Source organism: Colobus angolensis, unplaced genomic scaffold, assembly GCF_000951035.1.
Source record: "Colobus angolensis palliatus isolate OR3802 unplaced genomic scaffold, Cang.pa_1.0 Scaffold81, whole genome shotgun sequence".
In the NCBI taxonomy this organism is placed as follows: domain Eukaryota; kingdom Metazoa; phylum Chordata; class Mammalia; order Primates; family Cercopithecidae; genus Colobus; species Colobus angolensis.
The window spans coordinates 3,935,192-3,956,846 of NW_012121932.1; the positions used below are offsets into that span (position 1 = coordinate 3,935,192).

Sequence of the window (21,655 nt, forward strand, 5' to 3'; positions counted from 1 at the left end):
GAGAAGAGAAGAGAAGAGAAGAGAAGAGAAGAGAAGAGAAGGGAAGATGCAAACCTAGGTTCAAATTCCAGCTCTACCATTTTATTGGCTGTGTGAACTAGAACCAGTTGCCTTTGGTACCCACAGTTTGCTAAAGTACAAAAAGAGGAATAATCATATCTGCTTTATAACTTTGTAAGAATTACATGAAATGAAGATATTAAGATCATATACATACAGTTTTGATCCCTTTTCTGAGGAAAAAGGAGAGAACTGTCTTAAGATCCCATTTATTGTTATTTATCTTGAATCCTAAGGCTTTCATCTCCAGTTTGCAAATATTATAAAATAAAATTACCTTCCTCAGATTTATGCAAGGGTGTTAAAATGAATATGCCACTCACTCAGAGACACTGAAAGAAGATTTTGTCCTTTCAACACTTCTAGGGAGAGCATTTAGCTATGTTTTACAGATATTGAGAAGGAAAGGAAGACAGTTGTTCTTGAAAATACCAAAATGTCTAAGAAGTGAGTTTCTGAGGCATCAACTACATCTCCTCATGAACACTTCCTGTCTCTACCTTGGAGCACACACAGTGCCTATCGCTGGGTATGATCTGATTAGAACAGAGGGCAAAGTATTTGCAAAGCTCTTCAAAAATCTTATTCCTGCCTTATCTCTTGCCACAGTTCCAGGTTGCCTTCTACCCCATCTCAAGCCCACCCGCTTGTCTGAAACCCACATGGCATTACTGGAAGTTACTAGAAAGCAGCATCCTTTCCTGCTGCTCCTCTCTATGTGCTGTTTCTATCATTTCTTCAGGGAGATGATTCCAGGGCTCCCAAGACTGAGTTAGGGGTCCTTGTGGGTGTAACTAGTTCATCCCGCACTTACCTTTCAGATGAGTCCCTCTCTTAGCACTTAACACACTTTATTATATGTGTCTGTGAAATCGCCCCCGTTCTGTCCCAACTGTATATTCTTTGAGGGCAGCATCTTATTCCCTTCAGAATCCTCTGTGTACAAGAGAGTGTCAGATCAAGTCGATGACCCATTGGAAACACTCATTTGTCAACTTAATTTTTGGTGAGTCTGTTATTCATTCCCCCATTTTAGTGTTTAGCCCCAAATTATTCATTAAAAATTTAGAATAAAACTGTTAGCAATCCACCAAGCGTATATTATTTGGCATAAAACAACACAGACTTATAGGATATTTGATTTCAAAGAGATTCTAAATTCCAGCTGCTTCAGCCCCCTTGTTTTATGTAGAAGACCATAAAAGCGGTAATATGTAATGACTTATCTATTATCACTAGAACCTATGATTGCTCCACACACTCTCTGTAAGAATATGGGTTAGTTAACTGCAGAAATGAGACTAAAACTGAGATATCCCAACATCCAGTTCAATGGCCTTTGAATGCATCCACAAAAGCTAAGATATCAATACCTAAGAACAGGATAATAACAAACACTAAGACTCTCAGGTACTCTTTGATGTGCTTTACATTGTGAACTCCCATTTTGTGATTAGAGATTTAAGGCATAGAGAGAATAAGGTAACATACCCAGAATCATATAGCTAACAAGCGCTAGAGCCTGGATTTGAACCCAGGCAACCTGGATCCAAAGTTTGTGCTCTTAAATACGAGGCAATGCTGCCTAACTCTAATCTTTTAAAAGTAATTAATTAAATGTTGTTAAGAATAGAAATAAAAATGAAAGTTCCATCTTCTGAAAGAGCACTCTGTGTAGCTGTTGCTGTTGCTATTGTTACTAGTCAGAAAGGAAATGTTGATGCCTGACATAGGAGCCTGAGAGTGATAGGTTCAGGGTGGATCTTGGCATTGTCTTTTGCTGTTGTCAGACTTATGGTGTAAGGGCAGCTGTGGGATAGGATAGGGTTGCTTTCAGAGAACAGAATCTCTCAACACCTCAAAAAGAAATCCCTCAACTTGTCTCTGTACCAGTATGGTTGGTGGCCGGTTTAATTCCACAGAAACCAAACAGAGCATATCACCAAAGCAACAGGTGTCAGGGTGTACACAATGCATTTTAACAATCCCAAAATAATGTTCTTGTTCATGATGGAAAAAAAAAGTAATCCATAATCATGAGGGTGAGTTCTGAAATACATTTAAAAAGGACTGGTAAGTGTATAATAAAAATACACTAGTGAAAATGATGGAGAATATAAACATCTCTCATCCAAGGACTAAAGAAATTCAATGTTTTTAGTTCTGATATAATGATGTCTCCTTGTAAAAGGCAACTGTTTTTTACAGTGTAAAATGCGTATCCTGCATGATGTATACAGTCTCTTCTTCTTAGTTTTTACGCTCTTACAGTACACAGATCATGTCACAGAAGTCCTTACAAAAGAGCTCAAAGGTGACCACTGCCACAAGAAATATATAATATCTGAGCTGACCACAACCTCCAAATTTGCTGGGCTCTATATCCAACATCAATTTTTACATGTTCTTCTTCTACCTGTGAATTTTAAACAACCTTGATGCAAGTCTGCCTATCTGTCTTTCAGAACATGCAACAACAATAAAAGGCTTGTTAATAAAATGTTCTTGGAAAATAAAGCAATGCTAATTACATCTAATGCATTCACTATCTTTGGATAGAAACGGTTTCAATGTGTACATTTTACGGTGACTTTTGCAGACTGGTACAAGTTCATATGACCAGTTAGAGACATTTGGATGATACCCTATATGACAAAAGCAGATTCTTAAATAGAAATTTTACTTCTTGCGATTTCCCTTCTACCTTAAACAAGTATAACCTTTTCTAATACCATCCCGAAGTGCTTCTGTTCTTGGATGCTATCAACGTGCCCGAAGTTTGTCAGAAAAGAAAAAATGGAATTAGAGTTTGCTTTTAAGATCAAGTTCATATATTCAACAAATATCTGCATCCTCTAAAATTAATACTGATTTGGGGAACTCCTTCTTGACATAAGTAACGGTAATTGATCTGTGTGTAAGCTGTAGGAGGTAGTATAACATATGGATTATGAGCTAACATACTGGAGTCAAATTGGGCTGCCTCATTCTACCATTTTCCATTTGACTTTGGAACAGCTCTTAAATTTGGAGTTACCTTCTTTATGAATGACATGTGGATGGGTAATAATAATTGATACATTATGGGATTGCTATTAATATTAAGATCATGTATTTAAGATGCTTAGCAGAGTTCCTGACAGGGAGTGAGTATTGATTATAATATTAGCAATAATTACAGCATCATTACTGTATTCAGGGAAAGAATGCAGGAGAAAGAGCTAAGAGGGACTCAAGAAGTGCCCCAATGCTGGTTCTCAGCACAGAAGTAAGGAAGTGCCAGTCAGAGAATTTCTTCTGGCCTTGTGCTTGTCAGCCAAAAGACAAAGAACTGATATCTGAGTCAAAAGGCACTTTGTGAGAAGTAAAAGCGAACCAACCAACCAAAGAGTATGCCATGGACTTAGTCATAAAAGAAGGTAAAACATTCAAAAAACAGTAATTACCCCAAGGGTCAGGGAACTCAGACAGGGCTGCTGGCTGGATTAAGAGAAAGATGAGGAAAGCCCAGAAAACAATGGAAGCTCCTGGCATGTATCTGAAGTTTAAAATAAAATCTGTATACCTGAACTGTCTGCTGTGTTAGAGATTTCAGATAAGTGCCTTGCATCTCCCCATGAAGAGTAAGAAAGAGAAGTATAGAAGACAACTTAGCAGGGAGAGTGGGGGGTTCCTGTTTGATGATTGTCAAGGGACATAGGGTAAAAATGCCTCCTTCACTGTGGGATATTTGTTTAACTCTAACTCTTCCACAGAAGAGCAGGGGTTTGGTTGGCAAGCTTTACTGAAAGGCCCAGATTGTACATATTTTTGTCTTTGCAGGTCATTCAATCTCTGCTGTGACTCCTTAACTCAGCTGCTGTAGCACAAAAGCAGTCACAGGCTATACTAGAATAGGTGTGGCTATGTTCCAATAAAACTTTCTTTAGCAAAATGGATTTGGCCCGCAGGCCTTGGTTTAGCCATCTCTTGTCTAAACCATATGGACAAAAGGCTGCAATGACAAAAATACTTTACAGTCTATCATCCATTATTTCCTTTCTTGCTCATGACTCTGTAAGGTAGTTTCCCCCAAGTTAGGCACAGAAACTTTTTAAAGAAATCTTTGTAAATTGATAATAACTGAGAAGAACAAATGGAAGAATCAGTTGGAAAACTTTTGCTTTAAGTATCACAAAATGCGAAATTGTTCTCCATATAAAACATAGGCGAAGCTCTGCGGCACACTGAGGTTTTCCCAAAAGCAGGAGGCACTTTGGGAGCAGTGAAGATGTTCTGGAGGCCAAAGCAGGGAGAAAAGGCACACTCGAGGACAACACACAGGGCTACATTCCTTCCTTTGAAGATTTTTGTGCTTATCTCTGATCGTCCTCAAATGGAAACTGTAAATAGTACGCACTGAAAGGAAAATGGATATCAGAATGTAGATTTGGGATATGTATTCAGATTCATGCTAAAGGTACATTCAGATTTTCAGCTCTACAGTCTAAATTAACAAAGATGTCCTTGAACTCAATAATCTCTCAGGACTATTCTTTCTAGTATCATTCAGAGATGCCCTTTCTTTAAGTCTGCTCAAATTGAGATAAAATGAGATTTAATTCCAAGTAATATAGCAACTTTTTGTTAAAAATAAAGATGAAAAAAAATTTTTCTCCTTCTAACTAGCATTCATCATCATAAGAAGAAAAAAAGACCAAGACCAACAACAACAACAGCAAAAAGGGATTGATTCTGAGCTGCCTTCTGGAGTCGTCACAGAGTTTATGCAAATGGACAATTATTCTCACATCAAAACAGGAGAGAAATAAGCCTCTTTCTTCCCAAAATAATTAATTAAAGAATACAGAAGTGTCATCAGTGGAGACAGATTTTTGAGATCAGTCTAAGACTAACAAACGAAAATTGGGTGGAGAAATGAATGTCAGATGACAAAAATCCAGAGAACTGACACAGGAAACGGAAATGGCGGTGGCACTCAAGCGTTGTGCTCTCAAGCTTCACATTTAAGGGATTTCTAAAAATGAATTACAAAACGTTTAGGTATTTTTAAGAGTTAGTTCTGACTGTCTCCTTTCTAAAAACCTTGACTATTGTCTGATTGTAACATTAAGCATATTCTTAATTCCTCATTTTTATTTTAATAACTTAAACAATTTTGCCCATGGATTAAAATTCTCTCAAGAAAAATACAATCTAAAATCATTCAATCTTTTAAAAGCTTTTAAAATATACAAGGCAGTGTAATGAAAGGGTTAAGAGGACAGGCTATGGGTTCAAGATTTTGGGGACCCAGTTGTTCTTTGGGCAAATACTTCTCTGTGCCTCAAGTTCCACATCTATAAAAGAAGACAATATAATAATGATAGGACTGCCTACTTCATTGAGATGATTAAAGAAATAAGATAATTAATGTAAAGCACATAGAACAATGTGTGACACTTTGCAAAATCAAATATATTCATTATTATTATAAATTAAACTAATATATTTATTATTACTATTAATATTATTATAGGTCAACAAATTCTTCATCTAAAGGCATTGCATTAAGCTCAGAAATCTTAAAACAACTATGTACCTTATCCATATATATAAGCCTAAGGTGATAAAATATTAGAACTTTGGTGTATTTATAAATTTGGTATATATATAAAATCTCTCAAAAATATTTAAACATTCACCTCCGATCTATCAGGATGGTCGCTACTGAAGGAAAAAAAAAAAAAAACAGAAAATAACAAGCACTGAAAAGAATATGAAGAAATTGGAACTCTTGTGCTCTGTTGGTGGTAATATAAAATGATACTGCTGCTCTAGAAAGCAGTATGGGAGTTCCTCTAAGAATTATAAATAGAATTACCAAGTGATCCAGTAATTTCACTTCTTGGTGTATGTATATATCCAAAAGAATTAAAAATAGAATCTCAAAGAAGTATTTGTACACCCATGTTCACTGCAGTAGTATTTATAATAGCCAAGAGATGGAAGCAACCTAAATGTCAGCCAAGAGATGAACGCACAAAGTAAACATGGTCTATCCGTACAGTGGAATGTAGCAGTCCTCTGGTATTTGTGATTTCACTTTCAGCAATTTCAGTTACCCAAAGTACAGTAGTACAGTAAAATATTTTGAGAGAGACACTACATTCACATAACTTTTAGTACTGTATATTGTTATAATTGTCCTATTTTAGTATTAGTTATTTTTGTTAATCTCTTACGGGGCCTAATCTATAAACTACACTTTATCATAGATATGTATGTATAGAAAAAAAAAAAACCCTCATCTCTGTAGGGTTCAGTCCTATCCATAGTTTCAGGTATCCACTGGCGGTCTTGGTACACATCCCCTGCAGATAATGGAGGACTCTTGTATTATTCCATTTTTAAAAAGAAATCCTGTCATGTACAATAACATGTATGAACTTTGATGATATTATGCTAAGTGAAATAAGCCAGTGACAAAAAGACAAAGACGACATGATTCCACTTACACGAGATATCTAGAGCAGCCAACCTCATAGAAACAGAAAGAAGAACGGTGGCCAGCAGGGACTGGGGGTAGGCAGAAATGAGGAGTTGTTTCATGAGTGCAGAGTTTACATCTAGCATGATGAAATACTAAAGATTCATAAGCTATTGCACAATCATGCACATAGAGTTAACACTAATGTACTATACATTAAAAAATGGTTAAGATGGTAAATTTTATAATTTTTACCACAATCATTGTTTAAGTTTAAATGTCATTTATTTTAAATATCAGCAGATTAGCTTTTAAGTATAAAAGCTAAAATACTACACCAACACCCTGTACCTAATTTTGAGCTTATGTGAAACCTTTTAAATTGTATAAATGAGCTCCAATGACTAGACCGTTACATCACTGAAGTCTCATTATCAGCAACTTTAAAAGAAAGTGAATTCATGTGGTTTATAACTTGAGTGAGTTAATGTGTTTTATAACTTCTAAGAAATTGTCTAAGTTTATCCAGTAATATATCAGGAAAACACATCACTGCCCTGGGCTTTACCAAAAAAAGAAAATAAAGTCCTGACCCATGACTTTACTCATGTCAAAATTCTGAACCCCACCCAGTCATACCTCATCAGTTGCTTAACAGCTTCCATAGTTTGACTTTCAACAAGAACTGATGTTCCCTTTCTTATGGATTTAGCAAATCATATTGAGTCATATTCCCCCATAACGAGTTACCAAGCAAAAGTGACCCACATCAGTAGGAACCTCTGACAACACAACTCTCATCATTCATTTCTGTTTTCTTTCCTACATTTAGAGTGAACATTCTGATATACCCTACCTGGCTTTACCCATAACCAATTCTGAGTTTACTGGAGGAGTGGCTTTTATTGTATAATTATTTGAACATATGTACAAAGACATGCATTGTGAAAAATATAAAGCAAAAAGTATCACTCCTATTGTTTTGCTCTCAAGCATTTAACGTGGTGTTTGGTAGACTGGGGCTGTTCTAACAGGGTCTGAAGCAATCTTATTTGTCATGACTTGGTTCTGGGTTAAGGGAGCACAGGAGGAATGAAGGAAAGCTATCAGAGTACTAAGAAAGGCACTGATGTCTTTGTTTGGGAGTTTATCTTGTAATCAAAGAACTGCCTCCAGTACCTTCATCAAAACAAATAGTCATCAGATAATAGAGATTATGGATGGCATGTCCTCTGGGGAGAGTCCAGTGATCTGTAGGCAAAGAGTCAGCCACACCCGCTTCCTGAAAGTCCACTCACAAATGTAAAATTCTACCTTGCAAAAGGTAGAAAAGTCAATGGTGTTTTTAAAAGAATTAATTGGAAGTGATCTGTGAGGTCTCTTAGACTGGAACATAAAAACAACACAAACTTCCTTCTCAACAGTTACTTGCTAGGAGAGCTCATAGACTTCACAGGTTGTAGTTTGGGGCAGGTTAAGAGAACTCCCCTCACCCCCCCAAAAAAAATCACTGGAAGAAATGGCAAAGCAAGGGCTTCTTTTCCATAAGAGAATGATTGAATCGGGAACAGGTACGTTTGAGTGGCCCAGACGGGTCAGGATAGGGGATGCTCTCACACTAGAACCAGAGAGGCACCGGGTCTTACGCCAGCTGCACCCATAGTCAGCACCTGGAGGGCAGTTTTGCATCCATGCTGCTCCTTCTGAGGACACTAGCTCAGGAGAGCCATGGGGAATGGATTTTATTTTCTGAGTGCAGAGGGTTTTATTAAAAGAAAAACGAATAAGAGTATAGGCTCTGATTAAGTATGCGTATGTAAAGAGAATTTATTCCAGAATTACATCCGTATTTTTTTGGATTCTAATATAGGCCATATCACACAGCAGAATCCATGAAATATGGGTTTATGTAACAGATACATTATATGTTCACTTAAAGTATAAAGATAGAACTAACTTTAGGACAGGTACAGTGGCTTACGCCTGTAATCCCAGCACATTGGGAGGCCAAGGCAGGTGTATCATCAGAGGTCAGGAGTGAGAGACCATCCTGGTTAACATGTTGAAACCCTATCTCTACTAAAAGTACAAAAATTAACCAGACATGATGGCACGCGACTGTAATCCCAGCTACTCAGGAGGCTGAGGCAGGAGAATCACTTGAACCCGGGAGGCAGAGGTTGCAGCGAGCCAAGATCATGCCATTGCACTCCAGCCCAGGCGACAGAGTGAGACTCCACCTCAAAAAAAAAAAAAAAAAAAAAAAAGATAGCACTAAGTTGAAAAACTATGAAAAAGCTTGTCCTTTTATTAAATGTAACTCTCATGAATTAGTGATATTGCTACTACAAAATGTATTATTTTAAATAAATAAGACCAGGCGTGGTGGCTTACACCTGTAATCCCAGCACTTTGGGAGTCCAAGGCGGGCAGATCAGCTGAGGTCAGGAGTTCGAGACCAGTGTGACTAACATGATGAAACTCCATCTCTATTCAAAAATACAAAAATTAGCTGGACGTAGTGGCCGGCCCCTGTAATCCCAGCTACTCAGGAGGCTGAGGCAGGAGAATCATTTGAACTCGGGAGGCGGAGGTTGCAGTGAGCTAAGATCACACCATTGCACTCCAGCCCAGGCGACAGAGTGAGACCCCGTCTCAAAAAATAAATAAATAAATAAATATTTAATTTCACCAGAAGAATATGAAACACTTACTATCACTTATTCCAAATCATTGTGAAGTAACAGAGACAGTAGGAAAGAAGGTTACCCTTTTGCAAATACATTGCTAGGAAAGTTAATTTTGTTAGCCTAATTTGACATGAGCTATAGTTGGGCATTAAAAGTTTTACTGCAAATTTGTGTCCATCCTGAATGCCACTGGCATATACCTCATACATGGGATAGGCTCTTATGTAGTGTCACCCAACAGGAAAATATACCCTACAAGTCAAAGTTAAAACGATGTGCCTATTTTAAATGACTTTCAAAATACAGTAACATAATGCTATGTGTTTAATAAACATGTAAATGACAGCAGAGATTTTGTTTCCTGCAAACTGGAGTTTCTAATATCTGAAGGACAAAAATCTAGTGAGAATCATTACATTTTATTATGTTTTTCTTTCCTTGATCAAAGATCAACCATGAAATAAAATCTCTGAAAATAATCACTCTGATTTTACACAACCCAAAGATCTTTTTTCATCAGCCACTCTGCTACTTTGTCTTAATTCACACTGATTCTGTCTTCTAATTAGCTAGCCAACACACACACACACACACACACACACACACACACACTCACACACACACATATATTCACACATATATATAATAGTGCTCACAGATGTGTAGTTCAAACAGGCTTGAAATATCCAAACAGAGAAAGGAGACTAGAAAATTCTGAAGAAGTAAAAATATTCTGAAAAGGGAAATAATAGACTAAAAAAAAAACCATCATGATAGAGACTGGGTTTCAATTTCATAAATGATATGTACACAAAACTACCTAGGAAATCCTTTGGCGTAGAAGTCTTGTTCATCAATGTTGCCTGCAAGGAAGATAAATAGGGTGTTTTGGTTTAGAAGTTACCCAAACTATGACCAGCAGGTCAAATCCAGGTCTGGGCTTGTTTTTGAATGCCTTCAAGCTCAGAGTGTTTTTTTATATTTTTAAACAGTTTTAAAAAACAAAACAAAGAGTATGGAACAGAGAAGGCATGTGGTCCACAAATCCTAAGATATGTGATAACCTAAGATATTTAAACTATCTAATTTATTATCTGTCTCTTGAAAATGCCTGCTGACCAGTAGCTCTTTGACAACCTCAGAAGTATAACAATTTAGGTGACTTCCCAAGTCAGAACAAACTATGGAAAAGGAATCACTACTCATTTGTCCCAATAAGTGGTTCCAGTAAGTCAAAATCAGAAAAAGAAAAACTACATTATGCTGTTTTAGGACACAAATTCATACAGTACATCTTCACCAAAAAAGAAAGTCTGTAACACTAACTTTTATTATTAAAATAAACACTGAACCTAATAATTAAAATAGCAGGAGTAGAATGATACTTGTTATTTATAATTTGGCAATATTAATGCATTTCAAAAGCTCAGACATAATTGGCATCAAATGCAAGAAGAAGTGGAAAAGTCAAGCTTATAACAAAAGCAAGTTAAGAGTTAAAGCAGGCTGGGCATGGTGGTTCATGCCTGCAATCCCAGCACTTTGAGAGGCAAAGGAAGGCGGATCACTTGAGGTCAGAAGTTTGAGACAAGCCTGGCCAACATAGTGAAACTCTGTCTCTATTAAAAATACAAAAATTAGCCAGGCTTGCTGGTGTGTGCCTGTAATCCCAGCTACTTGGGAAGCTGAGGCAGGAGAATCACTTGAACCCAGGAGGTGGACGTTGCATTGAGCCAAGATGGCAGCACTGCACTTTAACCTGAGTAACAGAGACTCTGTCTCAAAAAAGAAAGTTAAAGCAATGAATTATAGACAACATTTCTTTGGAAAATATTACTTCTATATTTAATTTAACACTGCATTCAAACTGATAATTACTGCAATTCATCAAGTCAATTTGGACATTTCCACATTATTTTGGATTTCAATTTTAGAACATATTAGATTTTTAAAGCTACCGTTTACTATAAACTGAGGTAGTTATTTTCTCTAGACACTGTTTGGGTTAAATATATTTTATTAGTTTCCTTTGGAAGGTTCATATCATGTACACTCAATTTGTAAGTTCTTATTTTCTCTATGACTGAAAACATTCTAAGACTGAAATAGCACATGATGGCAAAAGAAATGCAACACCACGAAAGATCCTCTAGGACTACACTGCCTGCTTCAGGAAGGAGTCATACAATTCACGGTGTAGGAAAGCAGTTGGTCGCATCAGATTCAAGGGCTATGCCCGCATGCCTTTAGCATATGGCTTGCAGGAAAATGACTAATCTTAATGCCCCATGTTTAAGGTGAGATTTAGGCTCACATTAATGCCACCTTAGCCTCAGACAAGAAAAGCCCTTGCCTGAAGGCTGTGGGCTTTAGAAGGTACACATAGCACAAGGATCCCATGCAAAGTGCGAAGGGAACGAAGTCCAGCTGGAGCCGTCCCCTAAGTACCCCATGATCCTGAGTACCTGGGACCCTCAAACTCCCTGGCTAGATCACCACAAGCCCATGGAAGTGCCAGGGGTCTGAGCGGGACTCTCTTCTGGGTGTGTCCTCTGGAAGCTAGACTGGTCTAAACTGCCTTTCTGGTGTGCACATTAGACCTGTGCATGGTTAAGAAACAGCTGCTGGGAAGGGGCCTTAGATGTGTGGGCAAGGGTGTCCACCCTATGTACAAGATTGGGAAATAGAGGAGTGGGAAAGAAAGGGGATGGGCTGCAGCCTATGAACCAGCTCTCCTTGCACTGCCTCTCACTGACACAAAATTGCTCCTTGGAGTCAAAGTCTGACTAATAAAAAGTCAGTCTCCCAGGGCATTATGAAGGTATAGTTGGTCAAATAAGAGACTAGAACAAATTTCACTTAGGGATTTGGTATCTTGATTTACAACTTTAACGTATTTACATATACTATGCAGTATTTGGGTGTGTGCTGTACTCTTGTCCTAGGTCCCACAGTGTTCAGAGTGGACTTAGTTCCATAATGGTCACTCCCACACCTCACGCAGGGAAGATATGCTACTACCTCAGCGCCTAAATTTCACATGTGAAGCTTAACTGAGAATTTAATGCTTTACGCAAGTTCCAAATTCAGGCTTGCTTTTTGATGTATGCAGTTTCCCATCCATATTCACAGGGAAATAAAGTTAATTGAGCACCATAAGCTAAATATAACTAAACAAATTCCCAGACAGTTCACCTAAATGCCTCCAATCATATAAAGGTACCGTCAGTGAGAAATGGCTACAGGGAGAGAGGGTTTGTGATCATAGCTAAGGGTGGAGACAGCTGTGAGCTCAGGAAGGTGACATACCTGTCCTTCTAGTTTAGCATCAAGGATAACTCTGTACTATATGACACGAACCATCCAGTGTCTGCGTATCCCAGTCACATTTCCAATATCAGCCAAAGTTAATAATTTATTGTACATTTACTATGGGTCAAGTACTTTGATACTCATTCTCTCATGTAACCCTCACCACTTGGGAAACAGAGGAACAGAGGGGTTAAGGTCTCACAGCTGGTAAGTGACTGAGACTTGGGCCTGGCTTTTATAAATCCAAAACCCATGCTATAATGAACATCTTTTTAAAATATCATATTTTTAGATATATAATTTCCCACTTTTTAAATGTGGGGGAAAGAAGAATACTCTATAGCACTATAAGGAGCAGTTAGAATGGCTATATTATCTACACAAAGAAAACTATTTATAAAATTATTTTCCTTATGATATGGACAGAAAAACTTCAGGAGGCCAGTATTTTTTGTCTATTAAACAATGAAATATGTATTGACCTACTTGGGTATAAGGATGTTTTCCTTCTCTTGCCTCCTTAACAAGAGTCTAGGGGAAACTCTTAACGAGAAGTTCGAAAAGCAAAGAAAAGAAAGAAAAAGAAGGAAGGAAGGAAGGGAGGGAGGAAGGGAGGGAGGGAGGGAGGGAAGGAAAGAAGGCAGGCTCCACTCATTTATGAATTAAGGCCAAAATTGGAATTGGAAAATAAATCAGAATAACAATATCACATCCCCAAAATTACTATGCCTAAAAAATGACATGATATCACTGCTGCCATTGTAACCCTATTGGATGACAGGGTAGAGCTGTCAAAGTTTTGTAAAAAGAATTTTGGTCAGCTGAAAACAAAAACAAAAAAGCAAAACTTTGGTCTCTACCCAACTAAATGCTGACCTAATTCAATAGTTTTTCAATGATAACTTGAAAATAGTCAATAAGTAAAATATTCCTTTCTATTTACCTTTCATTGAAATCCATGATTAATTGTCTTTCACAACAGAAATAGCACATTTAGCTCTGAAAAGAACAATTTGTATTACTTTTCTCAAGATGTGTTCTGGATAGATGTTCTTTTGGTTCCAAGTTTAAGAAGTATTTTTCCCAACTTTTTAAACTTGTATGTTTATTACACACTCGATAACCAATCCTAAAAATAAATTGTTAAAATAAGAAATAAGATGGCTCATGCCTGTAATCCCAGAACTTTGGGAGGTTGAGGCAGGGGAATCATTTGAGGCCAGGAGTTTGAGACCAACCTGGGCAGCATAGGGAGATCCCATCTCTACAGAAGAGTGAAAAATTAGAGAGGCCTGGTGGTGCATGCCTGTTATCCAACTACTTGGGAGGCTGAGGGAGAGGGATCACTTGAGCCCAGGAGGTTGAGGCTGCAGTGAGCCAAGATCACATCACTGTACAACCGCCTGGGCAACACAGTGAGACCCTGTCTCAAAAATAAGAAGAAGAAGATATATAAAAAAGGAAAGATCTTAACAGATGATGGCGTACATGAAAATGCCTATGGATGTACATGTCCCTTAAGTCAATGAGAGTAGAATCAGGCCCTGGTGAGGCAGGAGTCACATTTATGTAACGGCCTGGCCACTGGGGCTCTAGTCTAGAAAGACTTGTTGTCAAGGGGAGTTACATAATCTCTTCTTTTTCCTTAGAGAGCTTTAATGGAGGAGAGGGAGAGACTATGATCTGTGAAGGGTGGTTTGGCTGCAATGCTGTCTGAAGGCAGGAGAATGAACTCTAAGGCAGCTTCAGCATTGGAGTAAGAGTCTGGGCCACACTCAACATCTTTGGAGTTCAACCGCTATCACTACTGTATTTGGCCACAGAAAGGAGGGGCCGTTCCAATCTTCCTTACAATTACCGCTCTAATTATTACATTATACTTTCACAATTTAATCCCTTTATTTGCCTCACTGCCTTTTTGGGGCTAAGTGAGCACCACAGTGTGATGCCTGATGATGTAGCTAGCAGGGTAGCCTCAACAAGTGCTACGCAGCTGCCAGCTACAAGCACAGCCAGGTGGGCAAGTCCAGAGTGCTAATCTGGACAGTGACATCTCTGTCTTCTGCTCAAAATCCTTGAAACTTGCTCTCTCCAATATGGAGTAAAACTGAGCACATACATCAATGCCAAGAATCACCCTGTGCTTTGCTCTGTTAAGCTTTTGGTAGCATTTCAGCATCCTAAAGAATAATCATGCATAGAATTCCAATTGCTCTATTCTAATTATTGCTCAGTAAATAACTATTGCAGAGCTATTAATGTCTAACCTATAAAATGTTTTGAGACATGTATCAGGAAATTTTTTCACATTGTTATTCTATAGTTACAAAACATACCAAAGACTCAAGGGTTTAATCCCCTAAACCCTAAACATTGGTATTTCCTCAAGGCAGGAGACATTTGTTAGAGGAATTCATCTCAATCCACAGCCTTTGGGAACAAAGCTTTAATAAAATGTGCATAAGAGGACACTCCAACCAGCCTGCTGTCTGAATCACAGTAGGTTCTCAGTAAATATTTGTTGAATAAATGGGAGTGGTTTTCACATTGAGAACCTCTTGCTTATATCAGCGCACTCAGTGCTCCTGAATTTATCCCAAAATATTTGCTTATCTTTGTGTAGTTACATGCAGAGCTGTGAAAACTGAGTTAACAAAATCAAATTAATAACAGTTTAAATTTTGTATACTTTGTAACCATAAGGATTACAACACTGTTGAACAATGGCTGGTAAACACCCAAAGATATGAGGTGTGCTTTCATTCTCAAGTTTTGCAGTGGTACCAAATAGACTAAAGAGATTTCTCAAATGCCCAGAGGTGATAAAAAGCCTTGTGCACAGACCACCATTGTTTTTAGCTTACTTGTTTTCCATGTGATTTTCTATTTCATTTTAAACTTAAGTATTCTGAGGTTAACGCCTTCAACTTATAGACGAGGATAAAGAAAATAAAGATCCAGTAAATGAAAGATTTTTTAAGAAAATATCAGTAAATATAGCAACGTTGAGCCAGAAATTATAAAGATACAGCTATGAAGATATTTAGGACATTCATATATACTGCATACAACTTGGCTTTGTGCTCTTCATTTACAACTGTGAAAGGCTATGAAAAGATTAGGATTAAGTATCTCATCTACTATGTAAGAGTATGATGTCTTGAGAAATTGTGCTTTGGGTAAACATTTTTTTTTTTTTTTTTTTTTTGAGACTGTGTCTAGCTCTGTCACCCCAGGCTGAAGTGCAATCATGGCTCACTGCAACCTCCAATTCCTGGGCTCAAGCAATCCTTCTGCCTCAACCTTTCCAGTAACCAGGACTACAGGCACATGCCAACATGCTCAACCAATTTGTAAATTTTTTATGGAGATAGGATTCTCACTTTGTTGCCCAGATTAATCTTTTAAACTTTTGGCCTTAGGGATCCTCCAGCCTCAGCCTCCCAAAGTGGTGGGATTACAGGCATGAGCCACTGTACCTGACTAAGTAAACATTTTGATTGTGTTCTCATCAGCCACAGATCAAGGAAGTTATGTAACAGACAACAAAAAAGCAAGGGAGAGACAGTATGACCAATTCCACTAGGGACTGTCACTGAAATGCTCAGTGCAACTGATGGAGAAGAGCTGGATTTCCAGATGCTCTTAAAAGGGAAGGTGGGCCGGGCGCGGTGGCTCATGCCTATAATCCCAGCACTTTGGGAGGCTGAGGTGGGTGGATCACGTGAGGTCAGGAGTTTGAGACCAGTCTGACCAATGTGGTGAAACCTTGTCTCGACTAAAAATACAAAATTAGTGGGGTGTGTTGGTGCAGGCCTGTAATCCCAGCTACTTGGGAAGCTGAGGCAAGAGAATCACTTGAACCCAGGAGATGGAGGTTGCAGTGAGTCAAGATCATGCCATTGCACTCTAGCCTGGGCCACAAGAGTAAAAATCTGCCTCAAAAACAAAAAAGAAAAAAAGGGGGAAGGTGGGAGAGTGCTCTGTGTACACATAAGTGTTTTCAGAATCATGTGTTGTGGAAATATTTAAAAGGATTAGCACTTAACAAACATTACTTCTTTTGTGCTTTGAAAACTAGTACATCGCAAAATTATGAAGGCTCCAAATAAATTGGTTTCAGTTCTGCCCAACAAGGGGCCATTAGATGATGATGCTCTATGGTCAGTGGTAAATCAGCAGTAGCATGGTCTAGAGCAGTGGTTCTAAATTTGAATTAGCATCAGGATTACCCAGACAGTTGGTAAAATGCAGATTGCTAGGCCCACCCCCAGAGATTCTGTTTGAGTTAATACAGGATGGGGCCTGGGAACTTGCATTTCTTACATTTTCTCAGATGATGCTGGTACTGCTGGTACAGCCACTGCACTTTGAAAACTGTTGTCAAATAATACAACACAGTACAGAGCAGTGGTTCTTAACTTTGCCTTTACATTAACCATCACCTAGGAAGCTTTCAAAAATCCCCCCTTTCTCTGGCTGTACCCAAGACCAATTAATTCAGAATTTGGGGACATGAGCCCTGGCATCAGCATGTTTTTTTAAGTCTTCCACTGATTCCAATGAGCTGGCAAGTTTGAGAACCACTGATATGTGGGAAGATAGACTTTGTGTCCATTACTGGTTGTTAGGAAGACACATTTTGTAAACTACTGAACAGAATCATTGGTGTGCTGTGGATCCTCAAAATATATGTTTTTCCTTCCCCTATTTTCTTCAAAAGTGAATCACAAGAGACCTAAAAACGTGAGATTTTTTGCCAGAATATATATATCTATAGCTTTTTAATGAACTGAATTCTAGATCTGTAGATCACCCGTTTAAAAGGGCATAAACAAATTTCAGTCCTATTTTTCTATACTATATGGGGAAAATAATGTCATTTATAAATCTGAAATCTATGAAGTTTGGGGTATATATCACTTATATATGTTGGAGGTACATTCTATCATTCAATGACATTTTATTGGCATAATTTGGAAATTTTTTATATAAATTCATTTAAAAGTTAGAAAAGGTATAGCCAACCACAAGGAAAAAAGAAAGATGAATAGGTAATTAAATTGGTCTAGAGCAGTGATTCTTAAAATTGGTCCCTGGACTGGCAGCATCATCAGCATTACCTGAAAATTTATTTAAAATATACAATCTCAGGCAGGTCCCCACTCCAGATCTAATGAATCAGAAACTCTGGAGGTAGGACCCAGGAATCTACATTTTAACGAGATTTTCAGATGATTTTAATGCACACTCAAGTTTGAAAATCACTGGTCTAAAGTATTTATTTCCATGCATCTGTAAGAAGATCCAAAGGGGTCAAAAACACTGTTAGTCCAATGTGCATTTGTACAGTTGCTCTATATACCCTCATTGCTCTAACAATAACTATGCGCTTATAAATTCTACCCAAAGTTTATTATCCTTGCACCATTAAAGCTGAACAGTAAGAGGAAAACTAATAGATATGGAGTATATCTGGGGGGATTTTAGTCTATAAATCTTCCACTATCAATTGTAATCTATTTCTATTTTCTACTCGAGAGAGAATTAAAACTATGGTACTTGACTTATGAGAAAAAGAATAAGGAAAAACAAAAACCCATCATGTGAGGTTGGAAGTGGGGAGAGTATTCCCAGGTCCGACACTAACCTTGAATTGTCCTCTTAAAGAACGCCTTGCAGGCTTCACATGACGCTACCCCATAGTGGTACCCAGAAGCGATGTCACCACACACTAAACACAGTCTCTTGGGCATCGAGTTGAGCATGTATTCACACTTGGTCTGGGGATCTTCAACGATGGTGCTGGAGCAGTCATCATACAGTTTCCTGACAGGACCACTACCTCCCAGGATAGGAGCAGAAGGGTAGAGAGGTGGCGAGTCAAGTCCGTTCTGATGGCCATTCATGGTTGAACTGTAGCTCCCACTGGCGTCTGATGAGCCACCAGGGCTGTGGTGGTTGACGCTGTCCGTCAGGGAGGCCGGGCTGGAAGGTTCCGTCTTGATGAAGGACGAACAGCTGGAATCAATGTGTCGATCTTTGTTTGACATTCTGCAGAGAAGCCTGAGATTGAGGGAGATACAAACAGAGAGAGAAAGAGGAGAGAGTGTCAAACACAGACACCAAAAGAGGTAGAAACAAAAGAGATGGTGAAAAAATAGAGAAAGGGAAAGGGAAAGGTAAAAGGAGGAAAAAAACCTTCAGATGTTAAAAAAATTCATATGTTAAAGACATTGCTCTTTGAGAGTGTTTCCTAAGGGCTAGGGACTACACATCATTCATTCTCTAGTCAATACTTCTTGTTCTACAAGAAGGTAATCAGCATAAGGGCATGACAGGGTTACAACAAAGGGCCCAGACAGGCCATAAACAAAAGCTCTAAAGGGTCCAATTGCTTTTATTTTACCTTTCTCTTGGAGAACCAGTGTCAATATCTAAATCAACTCTAGATTCTAAATTTATCAATGGAAGAGGTGGTGATTTGCAAAGTCTATACCATTTCTAAAATTGTATTTATCCTCACTCTACCTTTGCTTCCTCATTCTGATGCTGCAATCATTTTATTATGAGTAGAATAAAACTTTTATTTTCAAGACTGAACAGATGATTCTCAGCTCTGTAATTACTGTTTGTCAGCACGCTTCCATAAGCATAACTGTGTCTTTTATTGATCTGACTAAAACACATAGGGAATATATCCTCAATCACTTTGTTTCTTTATTTAAATTGCTCTATTTCATAGCCATTTGGCAATATAGAAAGACATCAAGTATAAAATTAAAGCCAATATTTAAAGATTATTTCCTAGAGCCTGCAAAACTTAGTGACTGATCACTAGCATTGATTAATAAATGCGTGCATGTGTTCTTATGTGTGATATGCCATTATTTAAGAGATGAATCAGTAAAAGCCATTTGAGCCTTCAGTATACCTGTGAGTCCACAAATCTGATATTATATTATCTGATGTTACAAAATCTGATGTTATATTTATATTCAGTAAAGTAGAAATGTATCAAATTTTGTCCTAAAAAATATATTTGTGATGGTCCTTCCTCCACTTCTTTTTGTCATTTAACATTATACCTCCTAAAAGGAAAAATGATGAAGCATGTAAGCTGGCACACTGTTTCTCTTATCTAGAAGAAACACTTCATCCCTCTTTCTTTGTTGGTCTCACAAGCGACTGAATTTCTGGAAAGGTAATTAGATGAAAAGATATAATTGGTCCTATTTTCTTTTTATTTAGCCATTGTGCAAAACCTTGTTTAGCAAAATCTCTAAGAAGCTTCCGAGAGTCCACTATAGAAAGAAGAGGTGACAGTCAAGAAAGGGACTTAGATAATTGCTTCCCAGTGGAAAGTTGATTTATGGGAATCCCTCTGGGTAATGGTCATTCACTAGAATTTGGGGGACTCGTCACAGGATAACCAAAGGGATGCAGTTATCTCTTTCACTATAAATCTAACGATTTTTGATCATTGCACAAATTTCATGCTCTCCTCCAGGTACTCCATTGTTTGGTTACTTTAAAATGAAGAAAAATATGGAACTTTTCTGGCAGGAAGTTTCACTTAACTGTTCCAAGAAGGCCGTCTCAGGAGCAAAGCATTGAGGCAAGATTTGCCTCTTACCAAAGATATTTCACTTTGAGAAAATCTTGCATAGCTTTCTAAAGTCAAGCAGTATCAGGATGTGAAGAAAGCAAATAGGAAGGAAAAAGCCACCAAAATATCTTGGTGCTTTCGTCCACCCACTTGTGTTGTCCTTTCCTCAAGAACTAGCGAAAGAAAAAAATATCCCCCTCACCAGCCTGAACTACGGCGTCCTCTCTCTTCTGCATCTGCTGCCTTGTACCCGTCACTGTTAATGAACGTTGTAATTAATAGATCGCTCTCCTTGTCTCCTTAGCACTCTGGGCTAAGCACTTTCCTCAAGTCAACGTTTGAAAGAAAGCGGGTCGGCACTGACTTACAGCAGCCCTGTGAATTCCTTTTAATTTAGAGCACTTACACCACCACTTCACTTATTACCTTATAATTACTGGACTGCGCGCACATACATTATGATCTTAGACTAGAGTTAGAAGTTATTAGGGTACTAAACCATGCTTGCTCCCCTTTCCTCTCTCCAGCACTGAATTTCTCACAGCTATGACAATTAACTCTTTCACCATCTGCCTACAAGGCACTATTTCTTTATTTAACATTTTTTTCATCCAGAGGAGAGTTGCTTGGGGCTGCTTGATCTTCAGGCCCTCTTTTTAAAAATTCTTTTTTCCTCTCTTTCTTTTCCTGTATCTTCCATGGTCACTTTCACCCCAGTTTTCTTTTATTCAGGCTCTTCCTCATGGACTTGTAAAATTTGCAGAACTCTTGATTTAAAGAACAAGGCCAGAAATTGCCCTCCTATTTACGGATCAGTTATTTGCTAAACCATCAAATATTTATGTGTCAAATGCATGTTGTTAAAGTCCCTGAAAAATAGGGACTCTCCAGCAAGTTGTCTCATCCAAAATCTCACACCATAACTTGGCAATAGGCTGGAGAAAACAAGGAAATTCAGGAGGCACGAGCTGCCAGAGAGGTCCTTGAAACAGAAGAAATATCTTCTCCTAAACAAGGTCTGGCCACTGGAGCCATAAATGAAAGTGAACCAACTGGGTTTGTGCTGCAGGTTGTGCATGTTTTTGCCCTGCCACGAAGTGTTTCCTTAATTAATATCTTTTGCCCCGTGGAAATAATAGAAGTCAGAATTGCCATTTATCAAGTGCTTATTATGTGCCAGGCACTGAGCTGAGCACTTTACAAATATTACTCCTCATTGAATCCCCAAGATAACTTTGTAAGGGAGGTATTTCTCTTTAGGAAACTGAGCCTCAGACCTTTCAAAATTTGCTGAGGGTCATACAGCTAGGAAGCAGTGCAGCCTGAATCTGAACTCAGGCCAGACTCTAAAGTCCAGAGCAGAGATGTCTCGAGGACAACAGAGTTTTTAATGGTGTTTATTTACTCAATTTTAATAAATAAGCAAGCAAGCAAGGTAGAGGTGGCACGCAGAGATCTACTGCTTTGATTTCTCAGCAATTACATCCACAGCCCATGTATAAGTGGAAAAGGGCT

General features: G+C 38.3%; 1 protein-coding gene across 13 annotated transcripts in view; it reads right to left on the reverse strand.

Moving 5' to 3' along the window:
- The window catches only part of ESRRG (estrogen-related receptor gamma), a 656,319-nt gene that overhangs the window by 163,175 nt on the left and 471,489 nt on the right, over positions 1 to 21,655 (reverse strand). For 11 of the 13 annotated variants that reach the window (XM_011929433.1, XM_011929425.1, XM_011929426.1 and 8 more), the window contains one exon: positions 18,182 to 18,597. The exons of the other annotated variants lie outside the window; for them this stretch is intronic. In XM_011929433.1, the coding sequence (XP_011784823.1) occupies positions 18,182 to 18,584 (403 nt within the window). In that variant the 5' untranslated portion in view covers positions 18,585 to 18,597. The remainder of the gene's footprint in view (positions 1 to 18,181; positions 18,598 to 21,655) is intronic. 13 annotated transcript variants of the gene reach the window in all.